This window comes from Glycine soja, chromosome 13 (genome assembly GCF_004193775.1).
Source record: "Glycine soja cultivar W05 chromosome 13, ASM419377v2, whole genome shotgun sequence".
NCBI classification, from domain to species: Eukaryota; Viridiplantae; Streptophyta; class Magnoliopsida; order Fabales; family Fabaceae; genus Glycine; species Glycine soja.
The window spans coordinates 14,621,520-14,632,360 of NC_041014.1; the positions used below are offsets into that span (position 1 = coordinate 14,621,520).

The window sequence follows — 10,841 nt, forward strand, 5'->3', positions numbered from 1 at the left end:
GCTCTTCTACGGGGAATCAAACTTTCAATAAAGGAAATTGTTTTTCCCTCTTCCTAAATGGGACATGCCAATTATATTGTACGATTGAATGTGCGAATGAAAATTTTGCTTGCACTTTTGGTCTTCTCGTCGACATGAATATTTGGCGAAAATAGAAAAATGAAAACTAAGATTGAAATTATAGTATATATCTTTCAATGTCATGGGAGATTAATTCGGCCATGTGATTGCTTTATACCCATTGTGAGAGTCTGTTGGTAATCTGAAATCATAAAGGGCGGAAGAAAAAGAGAAGTTTAGTTGCACTTTTTCACTTTAAATTTCAGGTTGTCATGGTCTAGGAATATTAGAATAATCTAAAACTACAATGTCATTTGTTACATGTTGCTGTTGGCACTCACTTTTCTTCTCCAAAACGGTGGAAGATTCACACTTCACGGTTGCAATTGCAAAGCAATGAAGAAACCAAACCAGATTTGTACGGTTGCACAGCTAAGTATTGTGTGGTTAGAACATTCTTAGTTTAGCTCCAGACAATCATATATAAATACTCCCACGTGAAGGGCGATATATATATATATATATATATATATATATATATATATATATATATATATATCTTCTTTAGATTAAGTTTTCATAAACTAGATAATCCCTAATGCAAATTAAAGTGATCCTTCACATTTAATTGCATAAATAGATACTCATCGTCTAAAAAATGAGATCATTGCTAATATAATTTTTTGTACAAAATGTAGGACCTTTTATTTGAATATTCAAAATATGTTTAACCTTGCTTTCTCTATAAATTTGTTAGTTCAAATGCCATATTAAAGAAATAAAGTGTAGCCTGAGTCACTTGGCGGTCCTCAAAAGTGAATGCACTTTTTCACTTTTAAAAGCCATGAAGTACACGTGGAATGAAGTTTGGACAAAGAATGTGGATGTTATTGTTACATATCTGTACGGATTCATACTCTTCTGTATGCTTTTCTGCTGGATATCTCACTAAATATTCACCAACTATCTTATGAGCTTCAGATAGTTACTTGCACCCCCGAAATTGATTCTGAAGACAAGAAACGAACTCTATACCTTTAATTGGATTAACATTTCTTTCATTTACGATTGTTTTAGCTCCTTATAATTTAATTTTTCAATTAAATTGACACTATTTTAAAGAATATGATCAATTTCTTAAAATTTAATTTCGTTAAATTTTGTTGAATATTATTACATGATCATTTTTATATATATACTACTAGAAAAACTGCTTTCGACGTCGCGGTATCTACATCGATTATAAAAAACTGATGTAATACATGGTGCGGTGACATTTTTGTAATAAATGCCAACTATATTATGCTGTTAATGACAATTTTTTATAAACCACCTTTGATGTTAACGTTACAAATGTGGTTTTATAAAAACCGTCTTTGATCGAAGTCATTTTTAATTATTTTATTCATTTTCACTTTCATTAATTCACAACCCCTCCGTTGTGGTGTTGTCAGAGATAACCTCTCTCTCTCTCTTCAATTCTTTAGGTTTTTCTTTTTGTTTCTTTCGAATCGAAACTCCTTCGGAGAAATTAATGAAACCACAACAATTACTGCCATCGATTCGTTCCACAATTTTCTTTCTTTTTTTTTTCTGTTCGATTTTCTTCGATAAAACGCTATGGAGCTACGCGTCGATGCAGTGCGCGTGGAACACGTGACCGCACTTGGGTAGCAAGTGGAGCGCGTCGTCGGCGTCGTTGAACTCCGCCAAACACATCGCACACTGAAACACAGGGTTTTGCGGTGTCCTCATTTTGACTGCGGAGTAGGACGTGACGGGACACGTGGCGAGCACGCGCGTGGCTTGTGGAAGCGCCTGGGGTTGTTCTTCGTGGGAGCAGTAGCGAATGAAGATGGAGCAAAATGCGGTGAAGAGGAGGGCGAAGAGGAAGATCACGAGTAACATGGGGAGCATTGCTCTGGTGGAAGGGACATGAGCCACTACTAGTGCTACAGGGGATTGAGCATATGAATATGATGATGATGATGCTAGGAGGAAGAAGAGTACAATGAATTTCATTTGGATTCTTAATTAGTGTGTGTGAAAAATTAAGGTTGTTGGGTTTTAATGATATTTTGAGTGAGAGTGGTTTTTGTTGTGTTTAAATAAGTGTATGTGCTTATGTGTTGTCATAGTTAGTTTGGTAAGAAGAGAAAGAAACATGGGAATGTTTTGTTTGTTTAACTTGTTAGGATAAGAAGTGGTTTTGGATGTGTCGTGATGATTTTTATGATGGATAGAAATTAGAGTAGATAACATGCAAAACATGTTTTCATATTATTCTTTTATTTTGACGAGCTAATGTTTTGAAGTATTGTGTGCTCTTATTATTCTTTTATTTCACTATTTTTTATTTTATTGGTTACATTGTTGCTATTAGGGAGATTGGAATGGAGCTGGAGCTCACTCAAACTACAGGTAACATAACATAGAGCCTATATTGTATTTTACTTTTTCAGATTATTGTTTGAATTATTTCCATTTTGAGAACTTGAAATGAATGGTGATTTCAGCACCAAGTCCATGGAAAACCTTAAAATATCACAATATTTTTCTTATAGTTGTTAACAGGTGGATATAAATTTATACCATCAAGTATCAACTAATAAAGAATTGAATTATTCCATTTAAACCTTTTCATAAAAAATAAGTAATAGTGTTAAAAAATACTACTATGTTATGACTTCTTTCGAAATGATTGGAACTAATATGCAGGGCTTTAGTCCTCAGTTTCTTGTTTTTTTCCTCCTAAAAGTGCTTTTTGAAAGTTATCCAAACAGGGCCTGAGTATGTTTCTGTGTTTGCGAATCAATTTGTGTTTTACGTTTCAAACCATTAATGGAATGTTCTGTATGCATGCGTAGAACTGAGTTCATTTAGTTCAAAAAGGGTTACAGTGAGTCCGCGAAAGATGATGATGCTTGCCATGTCCAACTACATTCCAAATTTTAATCTAACTAGCCAACATGTAAAGTTGTGTGTGTGCTTAAGGTTGACTCTATACAATAAAAATTATCTACTTATCTCATGATAGAAAAGTCAGGAATCCACTTATGTAATAAAGTAGATCCCCAAATATTTTAAACATATGGTGTAGTATCAAATCCCAAAGATAAAAACACTTTACAAGAAAGAAAATACTTTTTTCCAAGATTCTCAAAAAAATGTCACTAGGTTAAAATTAACTTATACTCTCTAACTTTCTCGAAAACTTGTACTCCTATAACTTTTCTCATAGTTAAGAATAAAATACTTGACTAAAAGCTTACATAAGCTAGAAGCTAATCCAAGTTGGACAATAGTTATTTACTTATATGGAATCCATTTAAGTGCTTGACATCCTGATTCAATTCTAATGGAAATCTATTTTTTGTATTAAGTAAGAGTTAGTTCTAGGCCAGCTGATGCTGCAATTGCTAGACTTATTCAAGGAACAAAGGTGCTTACACCAGGAGGTCCTGATAAGCTATTTCAACAAACATTTGGGGGTTTTCCAGGAGAGAAGCTCTTACAGCCATGTGCTTGCTACATATCAACAAACTCTGGACTTTTAATTGGAACACTCTATATATCCACCAAAAGATTAGCATTTTGCAGTGACTCTCTATTGTGCCATCATCCATTCTCCCTGCAGCAGCATGAATGCGTTTATTATAAGGTACCTTTTCACCTCATTGCCTAGTTATATTTTTATGCAGTTCACATGAATTAGTTTTAGGGATGATATTCACACACTATTCATCAAAGTCTCATTGCCTAGTATTTTTTATTAGTATTAAATTCGTTTTAGTTACTTATCTCAGGTCTCAGATGAAATATGGTTGTATATTTCAAAGTAATATTTCTCTCATTTTTTTTCCAATTTTTTATAAATGTTTTGTTTGCTTGCGGAATTAATGGTGATTTCATGAATTTAGATGCTGTACTTTGTTGGACTGGAGCTTATGCATGATTTTGGTATAAATATTATTAAGAATTTGCTGTTTATTTTAATCATGCTAATTTTGAATGCAGTAACATCTCTATGTATCCATATTTATGTTTCTTTACTTGTATTCCATTAATAAGCAGTTCATCTGCTGAATATGTAACTAATTTCTAGATAAAGTAATTTCTATATTTGAATTTTCAGGGAAGACTGAAATGGCGGCATCACCTGGCATCATTTTTGATATTTTGAATTCCAAAGGTATCATCTTAATAACTTCTCATATATGCATAATTCATTTCTCCCTTTCTGAATGATGAACTAAAATAGATTTTTGGGTTTTATGGAGAAATTAGAGAAGTTGTTCTTGTTGATTTTTGGGTTTTTGGGTTTTGGGTTTTATGCCTAAGTTCTTATAATTTATAGACTGATATGATCTAAATTCTACTCTTTTTTTTTGCTTAGTTAATTTGAGTAGATTAATTTATAGATCTACATGGATAGATGTTCAAAATTTCACTGGCAAACTCAATACATAATTATTAACATGATATTAGATTTTAAAAAATGTGTTTTTTTCTTTTGTTAATGTTTGAATAAAGAAGTCATATGAGACCCAAAGAATGTATTATAATTGTTTTCTTGTCATAATATATTATAATTGTTGTTGTTGAGCAAGTCCTTTTGAAGTTTGTCTAGTATTTATCATCAAGCTCTAGAATAGGAGTTAAAGGAAAATGGACGTCATAAAGACAAATAAAGAGCAAGTTTAAAAAAAGAATAAATGAGGTATAGTTTTAAATTAATTACTTAGTTTTTTTCTGTATTTTTGTTGCTTATTTTATTAACAAATATTCTACTATTGTTGTTGTTTTATAATAGATTGAAAATTGGATTGTTCTTAGAATAGTTCAAAGATTATTAACAAATTATAGTTCAAAATTATTTTATTTATTTTGAATCACCATCCCTATATAACGAAGTTATCTTAACAAAAAGAAAAAGGAAAATAATTATTAGTGATGAAAAAGAAGCATGAGACGGGGTGATGAAAGGTGAAGAGTTTAAATTCATAAATCATAACCCCGGAGAATTTATCCTTTCCTGTAAGTGAATTTAAGTGCTGAGTGTTTTTCTATGGGGTTGTTATTATTATTAGACAATTCAAGAAGTAAAAAATGTTGGCATTTAAATTTGCACGGCCCCATTTTTTGTGGGTCCCTCTTGATGATTAATTAAATTAATAAATTTGCACTTAAATTTGTCTCTATAATTAATTACTATATTTAGGATTATAAAGTTAATTTCATTAATATTTTTTATACTTTATTTATATTTTCAAATTTGAATTCTTAGGACTAACATAGTTAAGAATTTAAGATAATAATATGTTGTCTAAAATTATTAGAATACAATAGAGATATCTCATTTTGACACATTTTTATTGGACATTTTTACCTTTGATTTTTATTAAGTAATTTCCATATAATTAATTGCTCACCGTGATGTTTTATTTAACTTATCTTCTTTCTCTTTCTTCCGCTTTTGAAAAATGCAACAAAAAGCCAATTCTTATTCATGCACATGATGGCAAAAAGCCAAAAATGCTTTACCTTTATATACAAAGTGAACCAGCCAATAGATATAATTTATTATCTTCACATACCAACCAATAAATTATGTAAAATTTGTAAAATTTCTGGAAGGGCCATGACCCTCTCGCAGTAAGCTAATTTCCACCACCAACTATTATATGGATAAATTTGGTTTTCAAATTTTAAAAATATGTAAGTTTAGTTTTATTATTAAATAATTCATTATTTTTTTATATTTATTTAAGAGAGATTAAAATTTAACTATTGGATTCCTTGGCAGGCATGACGAGGACGTCCATTAGTTGGTTCCCACGGTGGAAGAGGGGTAAGAGTGTTATGCTCATGTGAAGGATTCTCAAATGTCTTCTTGATAGGGACGAGGGGTGTATTAATTATAATCCTGTGTTGGTCATAAGACAGTTAGGCTACCTTATGAGAGGTGCACTGACGAAGGAAATCATCACGCCTTTCATCGCGCGAGGTTTCAATGAAGCTAATGCGAAGATACTTTAAAGAATTCGTAAAGCATGGAATAGAGTGGAAAGAAAAGATAAGGAGCTTAGGAGAAGTAGCAATGGCGTCATAGGCGGCTATCACAAATGATTGAAGCCTAGAAAGCAAGGGATAACTTGGCTTCCAAAGCTAAAAGGCCTGAGTGGAAAAGAGGCTGGAATTCCTAAGGAGAGCGAAGAAGTGAAAGCTTTGAAAGCGGAGCTCGAAAGGACAAGAGTGGTGAAGGAGAAGCTGAAGGTGGCAGTCACTAGGGTCAGGAAAGAATGTGATGAATTGAAAGATATCAACATGACCACGGTTGAAGCGTAAGAGTGGGAAACGAAAAATGCTTGAAAGGAAGAATGGAGTAGGAACAAGTTCCGAGGGACTTTGTGGGGCAACAGTAATGAGCTCAAACTTAGAAAGGCCGAGATGGACAAATCAAGGATGGAAAACATGGTGTTAGAGGATAAGTTAAAGAGTTGTCAGAGGTCAAAGAGAAGTTTGACAGAGCAGTTGAGAAAAACAGAAGAGAATATGTTGATAATCATTGATCAATATAAGGAGAAGGTGAACCTAACTACTAGTCATGGGCAGATGCTGGAAGATGAACAGGCAAAGGAAAGTTTGACAGAGCAGTTGAGAAAAACATAAGAGAATATGTTGATAATCATTGATCAATATAAGGAGAAGGTGAACCTGGCTACTAGTCACGGGCAGATGCTGGAAGATGAACATGCAAAGGTATCAGCTCTGTAGATTGAAAGGGAAGAAAGAGAAGGGGTGATAAAGTTATTGCACAAGGAAGCCATGAAATGGATGAATAGATTCGCTCTCACTTTGAATGAAAGTCAAGAGCTTCCAAGGTTGTTAGCCAGAGCCAAGGCAATGACTGACACGTATTCTGCTCTAGATGAAGTTCACGATCTTTTCGATTACTGCCAACACATGGTCAAACTAATGACCCACATAATTAGGAATCATTGATGCATCTGCGTTGTGTTTTATACTTTGGCTTTGAAAAGATAAAGAATGTTGTTTTTGATGAAAATGGGATTTGATTCGACCCTATGTTCTACTGAATGTCCTGTGTGAATTCAATACTTTAGCAACTTATCATCGTCAAGCATTCATGTTTATTTAGTTGTTGCATTACTCATTGCATTCTATTTTTAACAGTCATTGTCGTCATCAAAAAGTAATCATAGTAACTAAAAAGAACGAATGCGCTTTACGACACCCTTACCAAACACGTGACAAGGCTAGAATCATGAGCAAGATAAAGGAACTGCAGGAACAGATGAAGGCCGACATGGAGGTCATGAAAGACCAAATAACCACCATGATGGAGGCCATGATGAGCATGAGGAAAATGATGGAGGTCAACGCAGCTGCAGTCGCCACTACAAGTACTGCCACTGAGGTAGACCCAACTCACCCATCTGGTATGAATCAAGTAAGTTGCTTAGTCCTGGATATGGTAGGTTAGGGAGGCGAAGTATTGGGAAGTATGGGCAGCCCCCATTTTGCGTAGGTCCAGAGCAAGCATCCTTCCCCCCCATATGGCCTGCCTCCCAACTAGGCACCATCCAATGCTGTACATGTGCCTGATGAGAACGTCAACCACTCCGCTCCTATACCCCTTGAGAGCCAACAACCTCAGTTTGGGCATGCACAGGTCGCTCAACCCATGGGGGAGACACATGAAGTACCCCGAGACCACACTCTGGCCGACTTCGAGCCTTACCCTGAATATGTCGTTGAGGGGCAAGCATTTGGTGGCATACCCCAGCCAAACACCTTGGGGGGCCCTTAGTATCGCCTACAACCGCAACTAAAACCCTTTTACTGACATGGCGGAACTGTGCCTAGTACCCGACGTCATCATACCCTTCTAAGACAGTGCTTTGCTAAGAACCGTCTTAGAAGGATGTGTATTTTTTAGGAATGTGATAACTCACTCCTTGTGTGTTGTTTATGTTTGGATCCTATGATGATCTTGAATCTTGTATTCGTGGGAGCAAATGGTTAGGTGGATGACTTTAAAGAATCTCATGCTAGAGGACGTTGGGACAAAATGTTTCTGATTGGATGTGACATTGGGACATGGGTTTCTATATTATTTGCATAATGTTCTGAACATGTTACTTATGTTGTTTTGTTGCTTAACTTGTTTTCCTTTTGTAAAAATTAATTGGATGACCTTGTTTTGAGCCAGAGATGCTTTCATACCCTTATTTGATAAGTTTTTAATTTGATTATTAACGTGGATGTGAATCTTTTACCCACATGAACTCTTTTATACTTAGAAATAAAATCTCTTTCATGTAATTCCACATTTCCATATATTTTATTATATAGATATGTATATCGAGGTAGAGAGTGTCACATTTAGTGCATTTTACCACCCACTTGTTTAATTAAAAAACACCATTATTTTTAAATAAAACTCTTTTTATTTATTTATTTTTAAAAAAGGGGCATTACAAGAGGGATTTGAATAGAGAGAAGGTTTTAAAGATAGACTTGTTTTGTAGTGAAACACAAAACAATATATATATATATATATATATATATATATATATATATATATATATATATATGTATGTATGTATGTATATGGCTCAAACTTGATGCAATGGCCTAAATTGAATAACTCAAGGAAAAATAAGCACCCATGAGGTTGTGGCATGTACTTCAACAATTAATTGATATATCTTTAGAAACTATAACTATAATAATTGATAAAAAAAAATGTGGACATATTGAGACCATACTGATGAGCAAGTAATATGCATCTTGAGGTTCCAAGTATTCATTGATGGCTACACAGATTCATCACTTGAAGTTAAAATACTAACAAGCAACTTGAAGATCAACTTTTCCAAAACGTTTGACTTATAATCTTGCCTCCAAAACATTCAACAGATAAGATCTAATTTTTGAAGTACATTACCTAATTGCATTAAAATAAACTCATTTATATGCCTAATTCTTTAGACCAAATTTTGAAATTGCAATGGTCGTCTATGATTTTAATAATTTGGGTAATAAAACATCCACACTCATATTTTACCTTTTTTTTTCACCAAACATAACTTTAGCACCCATTACTATTTATTCTACACATCCACAACAATATAACATTTTTCAATCTAACCCCTTAAAGTTACAATTTCTTTTACACATCACCCCACAGAAAAGGAAACAAACCTCTTTAAGGGTCAACAAAATGTAAAACTACTATTATAATAAACAAAAAATGAAAAAAAATACTTCAATTTTGTGAAAGATGCAAACATGGGACCAAAGATGTGAAGAAGAAAAAAGCTTCGATGACAGACTTCAGTTTTGCAACAAAGGAGAAGGGTGGTTTGGACGCATGGGAGTGTGCGAAAGTTTATGTGCTCTTAGCTCAAGTGGCGGTGACGACAATAAACAGGATGGGTCAAGCGGTGACAACGATAAACAGGATGGGTCAAGCGGTGGCGACGATAGAGGAGAAAGGTTCAATGTTTTTGGGTGGAGCGGATTGAGAGAGCGAGGAGTTTGAGTGGAACGAATTGAGAGAACGAGAGAGTGAAAATGTACTTAAAGTTTAAAAATATAAAATTGTCAACATATACTTTACAAAAAATGATGTCAAACTGTCTCAAAACAACATCGATTTTCCTAAAATCAATGTTAAACTGCCTCTAACAACATCTATTTTAGCAAAACCAATGTCAAACTGCCTATAGCCACATCGGTTTTTCTAAAATCAATATCAAAATGCCTCTAGTGACATCAATTTTAGAAAAACCGATGTCAAACTGCCTCTAACAACATCCATTTTCCTAAAACCAATTTTAACCTTGTTGTCAACATTAATTTTCCTAAAACTGACGTTACATGCCCGATCTTAAATCTATATTTTGTAGTAGTGAAATTTACAAACATTGGAAACACTAGATATGCACAAACACTAGATGTCCAATTTGAAATGGATTTATGAGAAATTAAAATGCTCCAATTATTATATTCTCTTTCCTAATTCCCCTAATTAATATACGACACTCAATCAAGTCTTTTTGAGCCAATACTTTACTTATCACTTTTATTACTTGTTGACTAGTACATTCGTCGAGAAGGTTCTACACAATCCGTCATATTTCCATGCTCATCTAATCATCATTTTTTGAGACAAATCTAATCCAAGAACCAAGAAGTTTTCAACATACAACCTAGGCTTTTTAGCAACAACAATGGGAGACATTATATGATTATGGCTAGATTGAGTGAAGCTTCCCTCGGAGCATTAATCTTAAAGATAATCATATTAACATACAAGTAGCTACAGTCATGATTAGCATGCATTAATGTTGCAAATAGATAAAAAATTATTTATAATTAATCCTATTTTATTTATAATCTTCTAAATTAATAACATAATTTACCATCATAGTTATGTACCCATAGACTATCTTTGACATTCTCTATTCTGTTTTTCATGACAAGCAAGCTGAGGTAAAGGAACAACATCAACAAATGAGTTAGATTAGGTAAAGTCTTGTTGTTGGTTCCCTTTTTCTTTAATAATTTGTTCTTCAAGCAACTCAACCCTAATGAGATAATTTGTGTATGTATAACTTATTTGCTTGAAATTATTTTTCTTTTTTCTTATTTTATATTGTAAAAAAATATAAATCCAGAAATTGACAAACATATAAAACCAATTCATTTATTAATAAAATGAATAAAGAATAAAATCAACTAACAAATAA

The 10,841-nt window shown here is 33.4% G+C and overlaps 1 protein-coding gene across 1 annotated transcript; it reads right to left on the reverse strand.

Annotated features, from left to right (window-relative positions):
* Positions 1 to 1,686: 1,686 nt before the first annotated feature.
* On the reverse strand, positions 1,687 to 2,082 carry LOC114381612 (E3 ubiquitin-protein ligase ATL6-like). Its single transcript, XM_028340871.1, has one exon. It carries the CDS (start codon positions 2,080 to 2,082, stop codon positions 1,687 to 1,689), a length of 396 nt encoding a protein of 131 aa, XP_028196672.1.
* Positions 2,083 to 10,841: the final 8,759 nt, after the last annotated feature.

Bases quoted from the DNA above. Each gene is read 5' to 3' on its own strand.
- LOC114381612 (XM_028340871.1), bottom strand. From the start codon at position 2,082: ATGAAATTCATTGTACTCTTCTTCCTCCTAGCATCATCATCATCATAT.